Source organism: Lipophrys pholis (assembly GCF_963383615.2).
Source record: "Lipophrys pholis genome assembly, chromosome: 2".
NCBI classification, from domain to species: Eukaryota; Metazoa; Chordata; class Actinopteri; order Blenniiformes; family Blenniidae; genus Lipophrys; species Lipophrys pholis.
Window position 1 is genome coordinate 37,956,045 of NC_137636.1, and position 25,000 is coordinate 37,981,044.

Consider the following 25,000-nt stretch of genomic DNA (forward strand, 5'->3'; position numbering starts at 1 on the left):
ACACCTGTCAGTCACAGTCACACCAGGGGTCTCATTTATAAAGTCACTGAAGCACAAAACAGGTCCTGAAAGATACGTACGCCACGGCGAACACAAAGTTTGTGATCTATAAAAATAAACTTAGCTGGAGAACGTTGGTACCGGTACGACAACTTAGAACCTTGAGCAGCACATTCTGGAGACGAGGAACCTGGTGGTGCTGATGGTGAGGTGGAGAATTGAACCAGATTCATCTCATCCATTTATCATCTTCAAATATCAGACTTATTGATCCATGTGATCATAAACAGCCGAGCTGCAGAGTTCTAGATGTTTCTTTAGTGGAACGTTACTGCTGAATCAGCAGAACCATGTTCATATGTCAAACCTTCATCTTCAAATGATCCAGAGGACAGAACTGATTGATTATCAATGATCCAGAGGACAGAACTGATTGATTATCAATGATCCAGAGGACAGAACTGATTGGTTATCAATGATCCAGAGGACAGAACTGATTGATTATCAATGATCCAGAGGACAGAACTGATTGGTTATCAATGATCCAGAGGACAGAACTGATTGATTATCAATGGTGACAAAGTGAGTAACAATCAGTCTAATCCCAGAGTAAACACATAAATAGTGCGGTGACAGTCGTGAGTAAAGCTGCAGTGTGGATGTTCTGCTGTTGTGTAAAAACTGGTTCCCGTCCTCTGGAGCTCACTGATTGAGTGTCTCCAGTCTCTGGGGACGTCTGTTCTTTTATTAGGATTTACAGCTATAAGGTACAAATATACTAAACTATGTACACGGTAACAACTACAGTGAGTCTCTGGGAAAGTCTCATGCTAAAAAACTGCAATTGAGATGATTTACCAACGAGTTACATGTAAAATAAAGAAATGATAGATTTTATATTTCTTATTCTATTATTATACAGACGTGATCGGTGATACAGTTTAGGATATTTTTACATTATGGCTGTAAATCCTGATAAAAGCTGCTCACGGTACGGTCATGCACTCTGGACGCTCTGCTGCTGCAGACGACCTCCACCCTCCTCCTCCACCCTCCTCCTCCACCTCTAATGATTGAAGATAAAACACAAAGTCCACTGAGTCTTTTCACCGTCCCCGTTCAAATATTTAATTTATACATTTAATAAACAGATAAAACTGAACTTCATCAGTCGGCTGTCTCCAACAAAATGTCTCCTTCCTCTCCGACACTCTGACACACGGTGGAGTCACTACCATGATGTCACTCTCCTCCATGATGTCACTCTCCCCATGATGTCACTCTCCTCCATGATGTCACTCTCCTCTATGATGTCACTCTCCTCCATGATGTCACTCTCCCCATGATGTCACTCTCCCCCATGATGTCACTCTCCTCTATGATGTCACTCTCCTCCATGATGTCACTCTCCCCATGATGTCACTCTCCCCATGATGTCACTCTCCCCCATGATGTCACTCTCCCCATGATGTCACTCTCCTCTATGATGTCACTCTCCTCCATGATGTCACTCTCCTCCATAATGTCACTCTCCCCATGATGTCACTGTCCTCCACAATGTCACTCTCCTCAGCGATGTCACTATCCTTCATGTCACTCTCCTTCATGATGTCACTCTCCTCCACGATGTCACTCTCCTCAGCGATGTCACTCTCCTTCATGATGTCACTCTCCCCATGATGTCACTCTCCTCCACGATGTCACTCTCCTCAGCGATGTCACTCTCCTCTATGATGTCACTCTCCCCATGATGTCACTCTCCTCCATGATGTCACTCTTCTCTGTCCTCCACCTTCAGATCAGGCTCTTCTCCTCCACCTCTACAGTCACTGATCTCTCAGACTCTCACACTATTTCCAGTAGTGATGTCGAGCTGCTGATCACTCATATTTTCTTTGATTAGTGATTCCACTACTGTGACACCAAATAATATCATCTGACCTCCACCTCCTCCATCACTATTTTCCAGCAGTGGCGGAGCGTCAGGGCCTGAAGGCTTCTCTGCAGGCCTCAGGAAAAGATGCTGATCATATTTTGTCCATGAATACTTCTTAAATAATCCCAAACTGTCTGTCTGCTTCCTCTCAGAGCTTCTCTCCTGGCTGCTGCTTCCAGACTCAACTTCCATATTAAAGCTTTTAACCAATCACAGTTCAGCCATCACCTGTTGCCGGGTAAAGAAATCTGCCTGAGGCCTTCACTTTCAGTTCTGCAGGCGTCTGCAGTGTAAAACAAGCGTTGGTCACGCTGCTGCTTCAACCAATCAGATTTTGATATTGACGACTCAGGACCTTCTAGAAGGCCGAGGGTGACGTCAGCATATTCAAGCCCTCTGATTGGCTCGTCAGAGAGTTCACTCTCCAGCTGGCTGACTGCATCTGGAGCAGCTGCATGAACAACAATATAGTTGGTTGATTTAATAGAGGTTTAGTCAACCTACAATAGCTGAAGGAGACGATAAAGAGATTTGGTTGCAGATTTATTGTCAAAACCATTTTCAAGAGGGACTTTTCCAAGAGGTCATTGAACGCACCGCAGCACTCCAAGTGCACGGAGGTCCGGTACAATTTACTTGTACTCACTACAACTTCCTTGGCAGGATTCAGGATTATGTTATTTGCCATTATATTATTTTCAAGACCATGAAAAGCTGAGGTTTGTCTCCGTCCTCAACCCCCAGAAGTTTTGGGAAAAGCAGCTTTTTTATGCAGCTGCAGCAGAAGGAGAGACTGAACTGGGATTTTTTTCATCGTCATAAACAGTCTTTGTCCCGGGACGGAAAATCATCCAGGTCCGCCACTGGTCATAAAGGTATTTATTCTGGCTACACGAGTATCTATCTGTGATGCAACGGCTCTTTATACTGCATCTCTGCATGATAACTTGGCTTTTGTAGCCATAAAGAAGTTATTGAGGGGTGGATGGAGTCAGACCAGCACTAGTGAAGGCTGAGGTCTGAAAGGCACGGCCCCTCCTGCTATTTCTCACTCTGTAAAATTCCTTTTCTTCGTCTTTTCTGTCAGGATTTAGCATCAAATGCCGGCGATCAACAGGCTGAATGAAATGCTAATTATTGACGAGGCACTTTGAATTTATGGTAGAAAGTGGGCGTGTTGAGGGCGGGGCCTGAGCTGAACCTTCCAGGTGGACTGGATCTATAAAAGGAAAGTGTGTGCAGATGTGCGTACGCACGGTTTTATAGATCCACGTTTTCTGCTTTTGGGTGCACCTCCATTTTTAGTAGGAATCCTACGCAATGTTTTATGAATCAGGCCCCTGAAGAGGAAGCTCCGCCCACTTCTTCTGTCCTCCTCACCTTCAGCAGGCGAGGAAACCTCAGCAGGGAGTTCACACCTGTGAAGTAGTATAAGATCTCCATGGGGAACAGGCTGATGACGTCCATCTGAAACACACACACACACACACACACACACACACACACACACACACACACACACACACACACACACACACACACACACACACACACACTTGAGGGTCTGTCTTAAATGGGGGGATCTTTCTCCGGGGGGGTGGGGGTCTTACCTTGAACCTCTCGGTGGTCATGTAGTTTTCTCTCATGTCCTTCTTGTCACACTGTGAAGAAAAAAGACATGCAGGTTAATCGGGTCCCTGGTTCTGAAGGTCCCTGTTTGTGAATGATTTGAAAGGCGTGCTGACCACGATGTCTCCTCCGCGGACGAACTGCAGGCGCGGCTGGAAGACCAGGATGTCGGCGATGTAGACCAGGTCGCAGGTGTAGTCAGCCAGCAGCCACAGGTGGATGTTCTCGGAGGTCTGGTACGGGAATGCCCAGCGGACCGGGATCAGCCACACATTCCAGTTCCACGCCGCCACCACGAAGAACAGCCAGATGACGTATATCAGGTCTGTGGAGAGCGTCGCCATGGTAACCACAACATCCTGCCTCAGTCCACAAACAGCTTTTTTTACATTTCAACCTAATGGTTTGAAGATTTAACGATATTTGTTTTAGTGGAACGTCTGCTCATCTGTCACATGTTAGCATTGTGCTAACATCACGTGTTAGGTCTGGTTCTGCAGGCCTGGTTGTGCAGGCCTGGTTGTGCAGGTTTGGTTCTGCAGGCCTGGTTGTGCAGGCCTGGTTGTGCAGGCCTGGTTGTGCAGGTTTGGTTGTGCAGGTCTGGTTCTGCAGGTCTGGTTCTGCAGGTCTGTGGCAGCTCACCGGTGAACGGGTCGATGCTGGAGGGGAAGCGGTACTCCAGGATGGCTCGCAGCCAGTTGGGAATCGGGGGCAGCTTGGGCAGTTTGACGGGATGCCCCAGCAGCTCCAGGTGGAACTCCGCCTCCTCCTGCATCTCCTCCTCTGCTGCTTCCTCTTTCTTCTCCTCCCCTGGGGGGGGTGGGGGGGGCGGGGCGGCAGGAGGAGCCTTGGCTGGAGCTGCAACCATAACAGAGACGTGTGTGTGTGTGTGTGTGTGTGTGTGTGTGTGTGTGTGTGTGTGTGTGTGTGTGTGTGTGTGTGTGCGTGTATGTGTGTGTGTGTGTGTGTGTCCTACAGGCTGAAGGACTCTCCTCCTCGGACTCGTCCGGGTCCACCAGTCGTTCTTTGTGTCGTTCTGTTCGTCCTTTGAAGAGTTGGACCAGCTGGTTCAGCCGGTCCTGGACCACCACGCTGCTGACGCTGGCCGCCGACAGCGGCCGCATCCTGCACACAGTAATCTATTACTCCAGTACTCTCTCACGTCTGAAAAACATCTTTCAGCAGGACACCTGTAACTGGTAACTGATTACTGTAACAAAAGGAAAAACCTTCAGGAAGCGTTTCCATTAAAGTAATCAGTTCCTCTGCCGGTTGTTCAAAACTCGGTTAACCTTAACCAGGTTGTCCCTTGACGTTACAGTTAACGCACTTACCGACTGCCCCTAACTTTTTAACAGTGGTGAACTCTGGATGGCAGTACAACAAAGGAAGGATAGTACTGTGAACTTAACTTGGATATAAATCAATACTCTAATGAAGAGTCACGCCTCCACTACCGGTTCAGGAGAAGATCAATATAATCTCTGATGTAGAAGAGGAGTGGGTGCCGAGTTGTCCTTGTCTCACTGTGTAAGAGTTTACCTTCGTACTTTAGCATTTCGGCAGCATATAATATATAATGCATAAATAGTGCATTCTAATACATTGTGTACTGCTAAATACTGCATTGTGACCTGTGATAAATTGTAGGACCAGTTGATATTAAACGAACCAAACGTTGAATAGGATATGGAAGAAACATACTTTTTTAAAATCACATAATTGAACTAATATAAAGATGTATATAATATATACACATACATACTCATGTATATAATATGTACTAAATAAAACGTAACTTCAGAAGCCACATTCAGTCCAGTTTCATCTTGAGTGGTTGGACTGGTAAAATATTGCTATAATAACCTTTAAAGCTACACTTGAAAGTTTTTCTTTGTTGTGGTCGTACACAGTTTACGTGATGAAACTGTCCCAAATTTAGCAAAATCACACAATTAGTACTGAAAATGATTACAATCTCAATATAAAGTAAAATACAGTGAAATGTAAAAAAACCCTCCTCTAAATCCTATGTGACCTTGTTGCTTGGCGGTTTGTGGAGCTGGATTGGGGCCCAGTGCTGACGGAGAAGGTGAGTGAAGGTGGAGATCTGCGCCGGTGGTGTGTTTGCATCAATTAAAGGAAAAGAAAAGTCGATCATCTCGGCTAGCATCCCGGTAGCAGCGTAGTTTGTTATGGTCGATGGTAGTTTATAGACCACATAGAAACACCCGTCCAACACGATGTCGCTTTCGGTAACCGGAAATGCTTAAGACAAAATGCGGAAGAACGGCGAATTGAAAGTGGGCGGAGCCGCGGGCGGAGCCGCGGGCGGAGCCGCGGGCGGAGCCGCGGGCGGAGCGGCATAAGGGATGCTAACCAGTGACGTTAACCTCACCGGTTAACGTCATTGGTTAACTCTGACGGCGACATTAGCTAACGGGATGACGAACCATGTTTTGAACAATGCATATTTAGCGGCGGTTAGCTAACGGCGGGTTAGGGTTTAGCCAGTGGTTAGAATAACAGAGTTTTGAACAACCAGGCGCTGGAGTTGAGTCTTTATGGGTCTCACTCGTCTTCTGCTGCACGCAGATCTCCATGACTGGACCAGGACTTCAGACCAGATTGGAGCTCCTCGTCTTCCTCGTCTGCAGACACATCTCCTGCACGACTGCACCCACACCCACACACACACACACACACACACACACACACACACACACACACACACACACACACACACACACACACACACGCACACACACACACACACACACACACACACACACACACACACCATGGTTGCTACCGTGGAAAGAGTGTATCAGTCATATTTGAATCATGTTCAGCATGTAAGCCTCGTTACCATGTGAGCCCTGAAGCTCATTAGCATGTAGCACGGATCAGAGTTTACGTGATGCCCCTGAATGCATCACTCAGCTCCTGCAGGTAAAACTGCACCAACACCGCAGCTCGGATACAATTTTTCTCAGTTATTACTGAAACAGTCCAGAGAAAAGTAAAAACCCCGCTTCACAGACGTGTGGGTGCTGCGAGTGGGCGTGGCCAGCGGTGAGTGGGCGTGGCCTGAAAGTTCAACAGCTTTTTCTCGGAGTATGAACTCTCCTGAAAAACAAGAATTTCTTTCGGCTTTTCTGTCGTAACCATGGTAACCGTATGACCTGTAGTAACAATAGTAATCATGTTACCATATTAACTGTAGTAATCTTATTTTCTGTAGTAACCATAGTGACCATATTACCTGTAGTAACTGTCGTACTTATAGTAACCGCACTACTTGTATTAATCGTAATGATAGTAACCATATTGCCATAGTAACCATAGTAAACATGTTACAGTAGTAACCAGCGTAACCATGTTACCATAGTAACAGTAACGATAGGAACCATGTTACCCTAGTAACTGCAGTAACCGTAGTAACCATCAGTGATGCCGGTAGCGCGTTACTCTCATATGACCACTTTTTCCGGAACGAGTAATCTAACATGTTACTTTATCCAAACCACTAATCAGATTAAAGTTACTTGTCCAAGTCACTGTGCCTTACTGTTGCAGGACGAGGTTCTTCTCTGTAAAGACGCTTTATTATTAAACAGAAACAGACGCTCCTTCGCTCTCCTCCAACACACACACACACACACACACACACACACACACACACACACACACACACACACACACACACACACACACACACACACACACACACACACACACACACACACACACACACAGGCAGTTTCCCCACCGAGCTCCGCAAGCTCACCTGCCCCGCCCCCTTCTCCACTCTCAACCACTCTCTCTACATCAAGAAAACAACAGCAGAGATTTTACACTATTTTTTAGGGACGTCCCGATCACACTTTATGGCCCCCGATACCGATCCGATTTTTCAGAATTGAGTATCGGCCGATACCGATACTTTCCTGATCCGATACTTACATTACTATTGCAAATATACTCAATAGTGTATTTTTGGAGCGACTAAGATGTCTGAAGCTAAAAGCACTATTGACAGAAGCTTTGTTTATCTAGAAATTATTGTAAAACTCACTTATTGAATCAAAATTCTTCTCAGAATGACTTAAGAACTTATTTAAACTTTATTCAGTAATAACAACAACAAAACAAAAACACTCTGCAGTCTTGTTTCTCTTATTTATGTTAACTTAAACAACTTCACCTGGAACATCGTAACCAGTTACCATATTAACCATGTTACCGTAGTAACCATAATAACCATGTTACCACACTGTAAACCCAAACAGTACTACTTCCTTATAATTAGTTTTGGTTTAGTAATCAAAACCACTTCGGCGTTAACCCAGCACTAAACTTCTGAGTTCTGTTTATGAGCTATGACGTTTTAATTGAACTTAGATATATATTTATGAGTAAACTGCTGGCTGGCTTCACCTGTTGCAAAAGTTCAACATGGCGACTCGTCAGCGGACTGAAGAAAACTTCTTGCACAACTTTTTCACATGCTTTTTCCGCGACTCCTGCTTCTAATCAATGTCCTGGTCTGGTAAGTTGCTTTTATAAAACCATTCTTGTAGCATAAAGGAGCTTTCTGTTGACAGTAACCACCGTAGAGCTAATGTTCATTTAAGCGAGCCTGATATGTCACAGAGGTAACGTTAGGTCACCATTAGGTGCACAAGGCCTGGACCTAGACGCTGTCCCATCCGGACCCCAACTGACTTCCAGCCAAAACAAAAAAATATATTTTAAAACCGGAGCAGCTATTCTAGTCTTTACCGTAATAAAAATGGTGGCGGACGTAACTGGCATATAAGATACAAGATATCACTCTGTTACTATTGTTACCATGGTTACCACGGTCACTGGAACTCAAGAGAAGGTTTGTGGTACGAGTGTGTAAATTAATTACTGTAATTTTACTGCAATACAAATATCTAATAAAATACTGTAACAGTATAGGGGACATGACTGAGTATTACTCTTTTAAAAACACGGATGGCTCGATAGAGACCACACAAGCATAGGTGTGACAAATGTCATAAGATGTGCCTGACCATGAAGTGTAATGTAAGCTGCTGTGCTGCTGACTCATCAGAACACAGAACAAGACACCACAAATCACAATTATGTTGAGATTTGCTGTTAAAAATAACATCAGCATCAAACATTTTCACATCAATGATACGATTTTATTTTTTTGCAGGATCACTCCCATTGTGAAACACCAGTTCCCCTTCTATGGTAACCCGAGGTATGTTTCTCAATTCAATACTGGAAATCATTATATAAGAGATTTAATAAGTCTACCTAGCTCTTTGGCTAAGCTAAGTTATCACCACCACAGTGGATCATCTTGCAAGTTTGGACTATTTGACTATTTTCATGGTTGGTGCAGTTGTCACATGACAGAGTATCTATATTTGTGTTTAAACTCATCACAAGTTGTGACAGAACTTCTAAATAGTTTTTTTTTTGTGTGAATTAAATTTACTTGATAAGACACTACCCAAATGACTTTACATTTCGTACTTCTGATTCTTTGTGGGTTTGAGTTGATTTTAAGTTTACACCACTGAGTTAATACACAATTGCTTTTGGTCACGGTACTGGGAGAGATACCTTTTATCTGTTTACAGACAGTACATCGAACAGACTTGTGCATTGAACGTGACGTCAATATGTGACGCAGTTTGTCCCTTCGTGCACTTCCTGTCTACCTGTTGGTGGGTGGCATGGAGCTTTTCAAGACGTGCAATGTAAGAACTGTTGTTTTCTTATCAATTAATTCTGTTCAAACACATTATCAAGTAAACAGACTTGAATCTCCAGCATTTTGAATAATCAAAAATGACGACCATAAAGTCCTGTATGTTTCAGGTCTACCTTAATCCAATATCTTAATGCATATAAAGACTTGGGGATGACCTCTGCCACTGAGGTTATGTTTTTACTTTCATTGGTTTGCTTGGCTGTGAACAATTGATTAGATTTTGGTGGTGATCTTCACTGGCCCAAGTTTACATCCTGAAAGCTGTCTAGTTTGTAGTTGTGATCATATTTCAGAACAATGACTTGAGACCTTGCTTCTCGAATCTCTTTGTGACTTTTGTTTGTGTTTTGCAGCAGGATGAGGAGCCTGATGTTTGTGACGTCCCTCTCATCACTATTGGTGACATCTTCAGCCCCCTGGACAACTTGGTTCCATAGTATTGCATTGTTCCATTTAGAATAGTATTGCATTGTTCCATCTAGAATAGTATTGCATTGTTCCATTTAGAATAGTATTGCATTGTTCTGTGTTCCAAATTGTTGTATTTTTGATTAATATTCTTCCAGCCATTTCATTTTCGTCATGTTGGAAAGTGTCTGAAATGGCATGGGCCATTATGTTTTGATATTTATTACTTGTGATGAAAGTTCTCATGAATGTTGATTCTTTTGAAAAGACAGGCCTTTGTTCAATCTGAGAAATAGCATCTATGATTATATTTGAAAATGTTTGTGTTATTTTAAACCCAATCATTATATTTATAGCCTGGGTTTCCATGAGTATTTGAGTTTAACATACTGTTACTTTTTCAGTAAATTTTCCCAAACGAGATAAGTTGTGAACAGTCAAATATTATAGATTAGAGAAAAATTGATGGAATATAACTGATTTAAGTACTAGGAATTAAAATAATCTAGCACATTGTCATCACAAATCTAAGTGTATTTTAAAAGAAGCTAAAACAATGAGTTGAATTAACATTTAATATGTAAGTTAAGTTTAACTCGAAAAATGTAAACCGGAACTTACATTTTGTTAGGTAATCGGTTGCGAAGTAACTGTACTTGTAGTTACCTGAAGTGTGGGACCGTCAGGGCTCCTCCGTCCAGTTCGGGCGTGGTGATGATCTGGGGAATGTTGAGTCCTTTTCCAGGAAGAAGATCCTGATCCACATCCTCCACCTTCAGCTGTGGAGCTCCAGCAGGTCCAGGACCTCCAGCAGGACCAGGACCTCCAGGACCTTCAGGACCCACAGAGGCAGAACCAACGTTAAAGATTTTTCATAATTAAAGGACACGGTTTAATAGTAAAAGTTGATGTTTGAGCGACTCCACAGTCAAACACACTAAAATAATGAGGATGTGAATCTGTGTGTGATTTTTCACTGTTTCATTTGATGGTTTTAAACTTATTTGGTGTTCTTTGTAAAAAAAAAGAAGAAAGAAAACCTCAGAACCTCAGTTGTTAAAATGGATTATTAATTGTTCTAATCAAAACTAAACGGAACTTTATTTGACAAACCAAATGAATCTAACTCCCCCCCTGTAAATTAATCAAATACATCACAAAGTTTAAATCAACTGAACTCAACCTGATTAAATCAATTAGAACAACTCGAAAACATAAAAGTGAATCCACTGAAGTTAACTGATTGAATAGAAACAACATAAATTAGTCACAAACGCTCAGTTTGACAAATTGAAAGGGACTTTTCTCATCTAATAACTGAGCTGGAGTCTGCTCAACTCATCCAGGTAAACTAGTTAGAACTGAAGACGGAACTTTACTGACTCAGTTTAAAATAACTCAAATAGACGAAACACAATGAACTAAACTAAACTCAAATGACTTCATTAAAATGAACTTAATAAATTCAGTCAATTCAAATAGAATTAAACTCATTTCAGCTACTTTTGGTTTTCCATCATTGCTCTGAAGTAGAAGGTTATTCTGCAGGTTTCTATTTTACACTGAAAGTTTCTGATTTGCCGCCGTTTCCTGTTGATTCACTGCGACTTCACTTCAAATGCAACTTTACTGCTTCAGGTCTGAAACATTTACAACCAACAACATGACTCAAACATCCTCCTGCTGCAGGATCACCTGATGGAGGCGCACCAGCAGGAGGCGCAGCAGCGGGAAGCGCACCAGCAGAAGGCGCAGGTGGAGCAGGAGCAAGGAGGAGACAAGAAAAAGGAGAGAGAGAAAGAGCAGGAGGAAGAGGGAGAGCACCAAGACGATGAGGAGGAGCAGGATTAGCAGGGGGAGGAGATGGGGGAGGGGCACAAGGAGGGGGAGAGGCATGAGGTGGAGGAGGAGCAGAAGGAGGGAGAGGAGCACGAGGAGGAGGGGGAGGAGCATGAGGAGGAGGGGGAGGAGCATGAGGAGGAGGGAGAGGATCATGAGCAGGAGATTGGGGAGAAGTAGGAGGAAGAGAAGGAGCACGAGGAGGGGGAGGGGCATGAGGAGGAGGAGCAGAAGGAGGGGGAGGGGGAGGAGCACAAGGAGGAGGAGCAGGAGGAGGGGGAGGATCATGAGGAGGGGGAGGGGCATGAGGAGGAGGAGCAGCAGGAGGAGGAGGAGGAGTATGAGGGGGAGGAGCATGAGGAGGGGGAGGGGCATGAGGTGGAGGAGGAGGAGCACGAGGAGGAGGGGGAGGAGCATGAGGAGGAGGGGGAGGAGCATGATGAGGAGGGAGAGGATCATGAGCAGGAGATCGGGGAGAAGGAGGAGGAGGGGAAGGAGCACGAGGAGGGGGAGGGGCATGAGGAGGAGGAGCAGAAGGAGAGGGAGGAGCAAGAGGAGGGGGAGGGGCATGAGGTGGAGGAGCAGAAGGAGGGGGAGGAGCAAGAGGAGGAGGAGGGGCATGAGGTGGAGGAGCAGAAGGAGGGGGAGGAGCAAGAAGATGATTAGGAGCGCGAAGAGGAGGAAGATTCTCAGAGGCACTTGGAGGATGTTTGATTGGCACTTCCAGGTTCTCCTTCTACAGCACTACTCAGGTGTGTGAGGTGGGGGGGGGGGGGGGGGGGGGTGGGGTGGAGGGGGGGCTTAAGGTTGCTGAGCATTCTGGGAGTTGAAGTGAAGGCCTTTGAGGCGGCTGATGATGCCGCAGCAAAAGAGGCGCGCCTGCTCATGGAGCCGCAGCAGCTCCTGCTGTGCCTCCTGCTGGAGGCAGCGGAGGTCAGGCAGGGGGGTGGGCAGGGGCAACGGCGGGGGGGCGGGGAAAGTTTCAGCGGCCCATCGGTGGCAGCGCTGCAGGCAGTCAGCGGCGAGCGGGAACCCAAGCAGGAAGCTCCGTATGGAAGGACAAACGTCAGGAACTGCACAGAGGAGACGGAGCGTTACAGGAGAAACACACACACACACACACGCACACACACACACACACACACACACACACACACACACACACACACACACACACACACACACACACACACACACACACACACACACACACACACACACATTGAGTAGATTATGTGTGGCTGCTACTCTCCTTTGTTATTTTACTTCCTGTTTAAAATTTGAAGAAGAGCTCAAGAACCTCTAATGTTCCACTGAGATTTTCACAGATGTGAGGAGAACAGATGTTCTACAAAGTTCCAGATGTTCTACAGGTGTTATAAAGATGTTCTACAGATGTTCTCCAGATTCCAGATGTTCTACAGGTGTTCCACAGGTATTCTACAGATGTTCTACAGGTTCCAGACATACAGATGTTCTACAGATGTTCTACAGGGCCCAGGTGTTCTACAGATGTTCCACAGGTGTTATAAAGACGTTCTACAGATGTTCTACAATTTTCTAAATGTTCCAGATGTTCTACAGATGTTCTACAGGTGTTCTACGTCTTCCAGATGTTCTACAGATGTTATTAAGATGTTCTACAAGTGTTATAAAGATGTTCTAGAGATGTTCTACAGGTTCCAGATGTGCTACAGTTGTTCTACAGATGTTCTACAGGTTCCAGATGTTCTACAGATGTTGTACAGGTGTTCTACAGGTTTGAGATGTTGTCTAGATGTTGTACAGATGTTGTACAGGTGTGCTACATGTTCCGGGTGATGTACAGATTTTTTACAGATGTTCTACAGGTTCCAAATATTCTACATGTTTCAGGTGGTGTACAGATGTTTTACAGATGTTCTACATGTTCCAGATGTTCTACAGATGTTCTACAGGTTCCAGGTTATGTACAGATGTTTTACAGATGTTCTACAGGTTCCAGATATTCTACATGTTCCAGGTGGTGTACAGATGTTTTACAGATGTTCTACAGGTGTTCTGCAGATATTCTACATGTTCCAGATGTTCTGCCGCAGTGCAGAAGTTCCTCAACAGGATAGAAACCTGCATGAGGATCTGCGGCCGCAGCGGTTCACAGGTTCACCAAGCGTGTGGAACAATCTGACATGAACTCGGTTCTTTTCAGACGAGGAACATCGTTCTGTAGGAACCTGGAGCTATTACCTCCATAGCCGCCTTGTTGCTCCCCGGCTTCGCCCGTCTGAGGATGAAAACACTTGTTCAGGAAAACATGGCGGTTCCACGTATCACTTCCAGAAACGTCTGACGCTGTGAGGAGTTCGTTTGAAGGCAGAGTAGCAGGTAGTTTGGTCATCAGTGGAAAGCCAGGATGGAACCATGGCTCCTCAGAATGACTCAGAACCATCTGCTTCCTCTCGCTGGATTCCTTCAGGTCACCTGCTTCGTAGAACATCTAACCTGATCTGTGGGGGTGGGCGGAGCTCCTGCAGGTCCCGGCTGTGCTGTGATTGGTTGGGAGACCGGCGTCTCCAGGTCCCTGTGCTCTGATGCCGGCTCCACGTCCGTGGAGGACGGGCCGGCATCGGACGGGCCGGTGTCGGACCCGTGGGCCGGGGAGGCGGGACGTTGGGGTTGGAGCTCCAGAGTCTCCACCTGAGTGACAGTTTCAGCTGGACAGACGTCCAGCAAGCAGCTGCTGAGACACAAGAGACAAGAGAGAGTCTGACCTGCTGTCACTCTACATGTACTCCTGCAGACAGGAAGTAGAAATCTGTTCAAACAGGAAGCTGCTCTGCCTGTTGGAGATCTTCCAACCTGTGTACAAATATCTGCTTAACTTTGGAGAACACTGTCAGAACTTTGCAGAACTTTGTTCGGGGGAGATAGAGAGTGGTGGGGAAGGGGGAGGGGGAGGCAGGGGGAGGTATAGAGAGGTGGGGATGGGGGTAGGGAGAGGTACAGAGATGTGGGGCGGTAGGGGGAGGCAGGGGGAGGTATAGAGAGTGATGGGGAGGGGTGGGTATTGGGAGGTAGAGAGGTGGGGGGTAGTGGGAGGTAGAGAGGTGGGGGGTAGTGGGAGGAAGAGAGAGGTGGGGGGTAGTGGGCGGTAGAGAGAGGTGGGGGGGAGTGTGTTGTGTGTGTGTGTGTGGGGAAGGGGGGGGGGGGGGGGCGCCCACTCCTCTGTAGCACATCAGTTGTGGATTTAAAATGTCCTGAAAAGGTTTTCCAGACGTTTGATTGGCTGATGTCCTTTACTGGTGGAACTTTCTCTGAATCGATCACTTGGGGCCAGTTGGTCAAAAAATGTCATCTGAATCAAAATGATCCAGATTTGAAAATACCATTTTTTGCTATCTAGGATCAGGTAATCCATTTTACTTTTATGCCGTTTTTTCAAAGCAACATTGGATTGGATCACCCTGATCCAGATACACAGTTTTCAAGATTACCAAATCCAGATTACCAGTGCTCTAAATGGGACAACATATCACAATGTGGGCTACCAGCAATGTAAAGAACAACAGGTAGAAGAACCAACATGGGGACACTTTAAGTGTTTGTTATTTTGAGACAAAACACAAAAATAACAAACATCCACTTCTATTTAGAATTTCCTTTATGACCACTCATCTGAGCCACAACAAATAACAAATGTACATAAAAAAATACATTGTGGATATTTTGAAAAAGCCTTAAATAAAAAAAGGCTAAATGTCCAAGAGTTAACACAATAAAGAATGTTCTGGGTTCTTCATCCGAGGACAGACCAGCATTTTCCAGTCCTGCGTTCAGGAGGCAGATGTGAAGTTTTGCTCTGGTTTGCTGCAGTTTTGCCAGTTTGATTTGTTCCTCTGTGCTTCTGCTCTTTCAGTTTCTCCTTTAAGGAGTAATTCATAGGCAGCATTATTATTTGGCAAAGAACGTTTCAAGCCTCTTTTCTGAGCTCCTGTGACTGGTGGTTCTACCACTGAGGATCCAGGTTGTTCTTTGGTAATAGGGCAGAGATCCAGAATCAATGTTTCCTCAGCATTAGGAGGAACCGGCTCACTTTCCTCAACAATCGTAGACTCTCCACCCCCCACAACACCTTGAATCCATGCAGAGCTTGAGAGCTCTCACCTCCAATAATGCCAGAACCACATCTGTGTTTTCACCTTTCTTAAAGGTTGGTTGCCCGTTTGGCTGTTTTTTGTTTCAGCGAGGTCCTTTGTGGCTCTGGCCCTCAGATTCTTCAATCTAAAGTTCACCTGCTCCAAGATCCTCTTCTGGCCAGACCCCATTGCATTCACATTCTGGGGGATTTCAACCCAAATGTCATTCTTCCTTTTGTTCTTCAACATTCCAGCCACAACAGAACTTCCTTCTATTGGGGCTAAATGGCCCCTGACACCCTCCAGCAGTGCATGGGTTTCCGCAACAGTGAAAGTAGGTCCTTTTGAGTCCATGGTTCCACCTCATCTGCAGTGAGCACAGTAGTTATAGGCCTTGGGCACGATTGACTTAATTGATCACAAGCCCAAACACGTCAGCTGATGAGTGGGCAGGTTTTTGACAGCCATCTTATATTAAGCCTTTCTCAGAGGACTTACAGAGACACTGAGATGGCAGGGGGTGTCCATTGCTGCCACCATTTTGGTGGAAGAGGACACCGTCAAAGGGTGTATGTTGAGTGTGCAAAACCACTGGAGCAATACACCACTGAAGAACTGTACACTGGCTTTCGCTTTGGGAATGCTGATATTAAGTACATTAAAGACCTTGTCAGGCCAAAACTTCAACAGAGGACCCCAAGGAGTCACAGTCTGTCTGTGGAAGAACAGGTTCTCATTGCTCTGCATCTGGGACTTTCTGCCAAGTTGTTGGTGACAATTTCTGGGGTGGACAAATCCACTGTGAGTGATGTCGTGAAAGCTGTCAGTGTCATTGGCCAGCCTGGTCAATCCGTTTGTTCCACTTCCAAAGGATGACCAGATTGCCCAGACCAAGCACAAGCTTTTTCTTCCTCACCCCATGAGAGGGATTGGGAGTATATCAACCGAAAGCGGAGGCGCAGCATCGACATCCAACTTGTGGGCTCTATGATGTTTATGATGTACCTGAGCCTGTTGAAGAACCAGACCAACCTCTGGCGTTCGGTCAGGGTGAGGGACTGACTGGACGGATAGTAAGGATGCAATTGTTAAAAATAATTTTTGACAGGTTCATCTCTGATGATTGTTTTTTTAAATTAATATACAGTGATGAATGACAGAAATATTCAATATATCATTTTTGTTTATGTTTATTTCATGGGGACAAGATCATTTTTATTTTTTTTATTTTTACTTTACTGTACTGAAAGGCTTAATTGGTAGCCTATATCTACTTTATCTACTTCATCACTGTAACAGTTGAACAAATCAAGTGATAAATATAAATGAAAGTATGTATACAAAATGATACAAATTGATTTTTGGACCAATTTTAAAGTTTTGCTACATTTTCAACCTGAAATCCACTTTGAAATCCTGCCCCCTGCTGGGATCAGGATAATCCTGTTCTTTTGGATCAAAGTTATCCAGATACTGCTGAAATGTTTTGAACAACACAAACTGAAGGTTTGATCCAGATTAAAACTAGGATTGGATTACATGATCTAATCTGAGTTCAGAATCCTTTCTCTTTTCAACAACTCATTCTCAAGATTTGATCCAATCCGATAACCAAAATCCAATCAGATTACCTTTGAACAACTGGCCTTTGAAGTTTGAGTCACTGTTTACATGACAACCGAGCTCGGAGCCTCTGAAAATGCAGCTTTTTGAAAACACTCTTGACTCTGGAAACTGACGGAAACTGCTCCTGGTCCTGGTTCTGGTCTCGGTTCAGGTTCTGCACATGCTCAGCAGAACCAATCAGAACCACGTTTCCTCTGTGGTGTTATGATTCCCAGTCCATATTCTCTTCGACGTGATAGTTTTATTTTGACAGTCACCATAATAACAATCCAACTTGGTACTTTTATTTTGACAGTCACTGTAATAATATTGTGCTAGCGGTTTATAGCGTTCTTGCGGTTTCCAGCGTTCTCGCGGTTTCCAGCGTCCTCGCGGTTTCCAGTATCCTAGCGGTTTACAGCATTCTAGCAGTTTACAGCGCCCTAGCGGTTTACAGCGTGACAGCGGATTACAGCATGACAGCGGTTTACAGCGCGCTAGCGGTTTACCGAATCCTAGTGGTTTACAGTGTCCTAGCAACTGACAGCGTGCTCATGGTTTCCATTTTTTCCATGGTTTGCAGCATGCTTGTGGTTTACAGCGTGCTAGCAGTTTACAGCGTCCTAGTGGGTTACTGCGTTCTAGCGGTTTACAGCGACCTAGTGGTTTACAGCATTCTAGCAGTTTGCAGTGTGCTAGCGGTTTACAGTGTCCTAGTGGTTTACAGCGTTCGAGCAGTTTATAGCACCCTAGCAGTTTATAGCACCCTAGCAGTTTATAGCACCCTAGCGGTTTACAGCTTCCTAGCGGTTTGCAGCTGATGCTTCGATCTGCTTCACTTACTGGAGAGTTTTTACATTTGTATCTCCTGCTGCGACTTTAGTTTCCTCAAGATTCAAAATGGCTGCGTTGTCGTCACTGTCCTCCTGCAGCTTCTGCAGCCTGAACAAGGAGTAGCAAACCACAGGAGACAAAGAGTCAGGTACTTTAGTCAGCAGGCGATAGCAGGAGGCTGAAGGTGCAGTACCACTTTTCACCCCACGGACTGACACCTAGCTGCACGTGCAGCCAGAGAAATGCTGTCTCCTGAGCGAGCTAAGAAATGGTTGTGGGTTCGATTGTTCACTGATTGTTTTATATCACTGTTCACCGTAGCGTCTCTCTCCGCTCTCTGCACTATGCTACTGTAGACTGTAGAAAGAGGGACCGAGCTGCTGGTGATGAGAGGATCAGTCACTTTAATCATGTTTAGCATGTAGCATCGCTAGTGTGTGAGCCTGAAACTCTTTAGCATGTAGAATGTAGCATAGCTGGTGTCTAAGCCTGAAACTCTGTAGCATGTAGCATCACTGGTGTGTGAGCCTGAAACTCTTTAGCATATAGCATGAAGCATCGCTAGTGTGTGAGCCTGAAACTCTTCAGCATTGAGCATGTAGAATATAGCATCGCTGGTGTGTGAGCCTGAAGCGCTTTAGTATGTAGCATGTAGCATTGCTGGTGTGTGAACACGAAACACTGTAGCATGTAGCATCACTGGTGTGTGAGCCTGAAACTCTTTAACATGTAGCATGTAGCATCTCTGGTGTGAGAGCCTGAAACTCTTTAGCATGTACCTCATAGCATGTAGCATCGCTGGTGTGTGATCCTGAAACTCTGTAGCATGTAGCATCGCTAGTGTGTGAGCCTGAAACTCTTTAGCATATAGCATGTAGCATCTCTGGTGTGTGAGCCTGAAACTCTTCAGCATGTAGCATGTAGAATATAGCATCGCAGGTGTGTGAGCCTGAAACTCTTTAGTATGTAGCATGTAGCATTGCTGGTGTGTGAACACGGAACTCTGTAGCAGGTAGCATCACTGGTGTGTGAGCCTGAAACTCTTTAGTATGTAGCATGTAGCATTGCTTGTGTGAGAACCTCGAAAGTCTTTAGCATGTAGCATCACTGGTGTGTGAGCCTGAAACTCTTTAGTATGTAGCATGTAGCATTGCTGGTGTGAGAACCTCGAAAGTCTTTAGCATGTAGCATGTAGCATCGCTGGTGAGTGAACCTCGAAACTCTTTAGCATGTAGCATGTAGCATCACTGATTTGTGAACCTCGAAACTCTGTAGCATCTCTGGTGTGTGAGCCTGAAACTCGTTAGCATGTAGCATGTAGCATCGCTGGTGGGTGAACCTCGAAACACTTTAGCATGTAGCATCACTGGTGAGTGAACCTCGAAACTCTTTAGCATGTAGCATGTAGCATCGCTGGTGTGTGAATCTCGAAACTCTTTAGCATGTAGCATGTAGAACGGCTCAGTACTACTGGATCCACTGAGCTGCTGCTGCCGGTGATGAAGCTGCCGGTGATGAAGCTGCCGGTGATGTATGAACTATCTTTCTCCTCGTGATATTTTATCAGAACATAATTTACAGTCTGTTTGACTTTTGTGGTTCTCATTAATATTAAAGCCAATATTCAGCCCATAGAGCGCCCTGAAGACAGCGTCTATTGTTTTGTGAGTGGAATGAATGAAAGGCGTGTTTTCCAGTCGGAACACTCACTCCGGATCGTCCTCGTTCTCCTCCTCCAGGATGTTGGGCAGTCTGTGGAGGACAAACATTGACTGACTGGACATCTCCACAACTTCTGACATCACAAACCTGGAGCAACATTAGAGCATGAAACATCCTTCATCTTCAACAATAATGAAGAAAGTACACAAAACTTTAGTCAGTTGGGATTAACCCTAACCACATTCCATTCTATTAAACAACTTCTAGAACTTTACACACAGTTGGACGATTCCTTCAATCTCACAGTGTGTTTCCACTGCAAACGTTTTGAAAACGATCTCTGTTTCCATGGCGATGGCAGAAACACTGAAACCGATGTAGTTTTTATCTTGGTCCACTGTAATTATTATAATATTATTCTATCATTATTATAATTATTATTATTAAACCGCTGGGACGCTTTAAACTGCTAGGAAGTTATAAACCGCTAGCACGCTATAAACCACTAAGACGCTGTTAACTGCTAGCATGCTATAAACCGTTAGAATGCAAAATCGCTGACATTCTATAAACGGCTAAGATGCTGTAATCTGCTAGGGTGCTGTAAACCGCTAGAATGCTATAAACCGCTACGAGGCTATAAACTGCTGGCACGCTATAAACCGCTAGGATGCTGTAAACCACTAGGGTGCTATAATCTGCTAGCATGCTATAAACCGCTAAGATGCTGTTAACTGCTAGCATGCTGTAAACCGCTATGATGCTATAAATCGCTAACATGCTATAAACGGCTAAGATGCTGTAAACTGCTAGGGTGCTGTAAACCGCTAGGACGGTATAAACCACTAGCATGCTATAAACCGCTAGGATGTTGTTAACTGCTAGCATTTCGATGAACCGCTAGGATGCTATAAACCACTAACATACTATAAATGGCTAAGATGCTGTAAACCGCTAGGATGCTGCAAAAGTTCTGTTGTTATCGCTTGAAACCGTTGCCGTTACAACGGTTCCTAAACTCTGACTGAGGTCCATTAGCTGGATGCTGATTGGAGGTCAGTGAAGTGGACCGACTTACTGCTCGCTGGCCTCTGGCAGAGTTTCTATGACGATCTTGGCCGAGTGCTCCACCTCCAGCTGTCGCACCGCCTCCTCTGCCGCCTTCATGGCCGCCTCCTCCGCCACGCGGGCGGCCTCCAGGCTGGAACCACCCCAGACAGAACCCATCAGAACCCCCTGAAACCTCTTGACAGCCACAAAGCTCCGTGTGCTGACTGGAAGGCAGGCTGTGTGTGTGCATGTGTGCGTGTGTGTGTGCGTGTGTGCATGTGTGTGTGTGTGCGTGTGTCTGACCTCTCTTCCATGTGAGCGAGCGCCGCCTCTCCAGCCTCCTTCTTGCTCTCCTTCACTGTGGCCACAGCTTCAGTCTGAGTCTTGTCTTTCTGGAAGAAGCAACAGAAAAACTTCTGTCTGCTTTTCTTCTTCAGTCAAATGTGTTTCGTGTGTGTGTGTGTGTGTGTGTGTGTGTGTGTGTGTGTGTGTGTGTGTGTGTGTGTGTGTGTGTGTGTGTGTGTGTGTGTGTGTGTGCTCTAGAAGTGTGTGACCAGCAGGTGGACCCACCTCCCCCTCCTGCTCCTCCACATCCTCCAGAACAAGGTCGGCCTTCTTCTGCACCAGACTGACTGAACAGGAAGGAAGAGCAGCAGCATCAGAGTGTGTGACATCATAATAATAATGTTATAAACAGATGAAACAACAGCTGGCTCTGGACCGGTTTGGTCCTGCAGTACCAGTCTGTACCAGCAGGTGGTGTTTTGAGTCAGTCACAGGAGCAGCTGGAGGAAAGTTAACCTGAAGTGCAGTGTTGATGATGGGCCAAAAACGATGCAGCTACATGAAACGGCGTTGTCGTGTGGGCGGGGCTTAAGTCACCCGAAGGCTCCATTTACATAACAAGGTTTTCAAGTGAAAAGGCAAAAACTTTAGTTTTGGGGAGCCACTGAAACAACTTTTTCAAAATTCTCAGTGTCTGTGGAAACAGAGGGAAATGCAACTTCCTGGACATGTTCGGGCTCCGTCTCTTAGTAGATGAAGAAAACTCTGGTCCTGGTCCTGGTCCTGGTCCTGGTCCTGGTCCTGGTCCTGGTCCTGGCCACCGTGGCTGTAGTAACTAGTTGTTCTGCACATGCTCAGTAGAGCCATTCAGAACAAAGTTTCCTCCGTGGTGTCATGACTCCCAGTCCATATTCTCCTGGACTTGGTAGTTTTATTTTGACAGTCACCATAATAACAATCCAATTTGGTATTTTTATTTTGACAGTCACCGTAATAACAATCCAATTTGGTGGTTTTATTTTGACGTAATTATGGACAAAGATACACATAAATCATGTGACCAACTTCATCGATTTAAGATACAAGTCAAATTATTTCGGTATTCAGGCGAAGACGTTGGAGCTGTCGGTTCTGTCGGAACCGCCTGAAGATGGACAATGATCTGGACTCGAACATGGGTACATGTCAGGGGGCTTCTGCTGCTGGCTGAGTCAGTGGTGAGAGCGGCTCTTGTCCTTTTGTTTGGACTCTGCCGACTTTCCCCCCTGAAACAGAAGGAGCAGAACAGCCTGGTTAGACTCCGCCTCTCCACTGACACCCCGTCCGTCCTACGGTTCGATGGCTTAACGAGGTCTGTGTAGTGGAAAGTAGGGCGGAGGAGAATATGGATTGGGAGTCATGATTTCCTGGAGGAAACATGGTTCTGATTGGCTCTATTGAGCATGTGCAGAAGAACTAGTTACGACCAACATGGTGACCAGGACCAGGACCAGGACCAGGACCAGGAGCAGGAGCAGGAGCAGGAGCAGGAGCAGGAGCAGGAGCAGGAGCAGGAGCAGGAGCAGGAGCAGGAGCAGGAGCAGGAGCAGTTTCCTCCGTCTCTATGACAACGGAGCGTTTTCAAAAAGTTATTTTCAGTGACTCTGAGCTCAAGAGTTGTGTAAACGGTTCCAAAACTCTGTCAACGAGCCAGCAGTGGATGTTCGAAGTTGCTCTGGATGCTCCAGGTCACTTTGGATGTTGCAGGCCACTCTGGATGCTCCAAGTCACTCTGGATGTTGCAGGTCGTTCTGGATGCTCCAGCTTGCTCTAGATGTTGCAGGTCACTCTGGATGCTCCAAGTCGCTCTCGATGCTCGAGGTCGCTCTGAATGCTCAGAATGACACTTTTTAAATAGGCAGACGACCTGGTCTGGTGTCTCACCTGCTGGACAGCACAGCACTGACCCTCTACCAGCAGACGGTCTACACCCTGGTCCAGGCCTGGGATAAAACCTCCCTGCAGTAGAACATTTCCAAAACAGAAGCGTTGTGCTGTGGGGCAGCCCTCTTTACACCCCTCACCATCCACGTGACTCTGTCCAGCAGGTGGAGGTTTTTAGATATTTGGGAACAGAGATCGACACCAGCCTGTCGTTTGCAAACCACGCAGATTTGGTTTATAGAAAAGCACAACAGCGCCACCACCTGCTGAGGAAACAATCCTTCATCCCAAATGCAATAGCCACTCTAAACAAAATGAAATAAGAAACTGGACAATACATATATTCTTTTTAAATCGGCTAATGTTTCCTGTTTCCATTTAACATTTCCTTTATCTCCATAACTGTGTCTTATTTGTGTTTTAAATATGTGTTGTATTTTATGGTTTAGGGCCTCAAAGATAAATTTCTGTCACCGCTTGGAGCAGACAATAAAATCTATCTATCTATCTATCTATCTATCTATCTATCTATCTATCTATCTATCTATCTATCTATCTATCTATCTATCTATCTATCTATCTATCTATCTATCTATCTATCTATCTATCTATCTATCTATCTATCTATCTATCTATCTATCTATCTATCTATCTATCCTCCAAGTTGCTCTGGATGCTCCAGGTCACTCTGAATATTGCAGGTAATTCTTGATACTCCAAGTTGCTCTGGGTGCTTTAAGTTGCTCTGGATGCTCCAAGTTGCTCTGGATGTTGTAGGTCGCTCTGGATGATCCAGCCCACACGGGATGTTGCAGGTCACTCTGGATGCTCTATGTCACTCTGGATGCTCCAGGTTACTCTGGATGCTCCTGGTTACTGCGGATGCTCCAGGTCACTCTGGAGGTTGGAGGTTGTTCTGGATGCTCCAGTTTGCTCAGAATGTTGCAGGTCACTCTGGATGCTCCTGGTTGCTCTTGATGCTCCAGGATGTGTAACAGTGTTGTCTTACAGTTTTGTGTCATTGTGTTATAGTGTTGCGTTGCACAGTTGTTTAGTTAGTCTTGTTGTGTAGCGCTGTTGTTGTGTAACAGTGTTGTCATGTTACTGTGTTAGTGTTGTTTGGTTAATTTGTTGTGTTTGTGTGTTGTTGTGTTACAATGTTGTTGTGGTTGGCTTGTTGTGTTACAGTGTTGTTGTGGTTGGCTTGTTGTGTTAGTATTGTTGCGTTATAGTGTTGTTGTGTTTACAGTGCTGTGTTAGTATCATTGTGGTACGGTGTCGTTGTGTTACTGTGTTGTTGTGTTTGTGTTGTGTTACAGTGTTGTGTTACATAGTTGTGTTACTATGTTGTTGTGTTACAGTGTTGTGTTACAGCTTTGTTACTCTGTTGTGTTATAGTGTTGTTGTGTTATAGTGTTGTGTTGCACAGTTGTGTTAGTGTTGTTTTGTTACAGTGTTGTTACTCTGCTTTTCTTTTACTCTGTTGTGTTACAGAGTTGTGTTACTGTGTCGTGTTATGTTGCTGTGTTACTGTGTTGCTGTGTTACTGTGTTGTTGTTTAACTGTGTTGTGTTAAGTTGTTGTGTTACAGTGTTGTTGTGTTATAATGTTGTGTTACAGAGTTGTGTTACTGTGTCGTGTTATGTTGTTGTGTTACTGTGTTGTCTTATTGTGTTGTACTTACTGCTCTGCACGTCATCACTCAAAGTGTCCTGAAAAAAACACAAAAGATTCTCTAAAATATTCAGACCCACTCTGTGTGTGTGTGTGTGTGTGTGTGTGTGTGTGTGTGTGTGTGTGTGTGTGTGTGTGTGTGTGTGTGTGTGTGTGTGTGTGTGTGTGTGTGTGTGTGACTCACTTTGACCACAGGTTGTGGCAGCATGCGTCCGAACCCATTAACGATCCATCCCATCATACTGAAAACAAACATCAGAA

General features: G+C 45.2%; 1 protein-coding gene across 2 annotated transcripts in view; it reads right to left on the reverse strand.

Annotated features, from left to right (window-relative positions):
* cngb1a (cyclic nucleotide gated channel subunit beta 1a) overlaps positions 1–25,000 on the reverse strand; it is a 48,908-nt gene that overhangs the window by 15,342 nt on the left and 8,566 nt on the right. The window contains exons 13-28 of one of the 2 annotated variants that reach the window (XM_080493401.1): positions 24,924–24,981; positions 24,750–24,777; positions 21,428–21,489; positions 21,161–21,249; positions 20,886–21,008; positions 19,856–19,897; positions 18,155–18,253; positions 14,073–14,310; positions 13,818–13,854; positions 10,419–10,584; positions 6,141–6,239; positions 4,542–4,690; positions 4,208–4,423; positions 3,682–3,890; positions 3,547–3,597; positions 3,317–3,403 (exon numbers count right to left, since the gene is read on the reverse strand). In XM_080493401.1, the coding sequence (XP_080349527.1) occupies positions 3,317–3,403; positions 3,547–3,597; positions 3,682–3,890; positions 4,208–4,423; positions 4,542–4,690; positions 6,141–6,239; positions 10,419–10,584; positions 13,818–13,854; positions 14,073–14,310; positions 18,155–18,253; positions 19,856–19,897; positions 20,886–21,008; positions 21,161–21,249; positions 21,428–21,489; positions 24,750–24,777; positions 24,924–24,981 (1,753 nt within the window). The remainder of the gene's footprint in view (positions 1–3,316; positions 3,404–3,546; positions 3,598–3,681; positions 3,891–4,207; positions 4,424–4,541; positions 4,691–6,140; positions 6,240–10,418; positions 10,585–13,817; positions 13,855–14,072; positions 14,311–18,154; positions 18,254–19,855; positions 19,898–20,885; positions 21,009–21,160; positions 21,250–21,427; positions 21,490–24,749; positions 24,778–24,923; positions 24,982–25,000) is intronic. The other variant, XM_080493402.1, reaches the window with a different exon arrangement.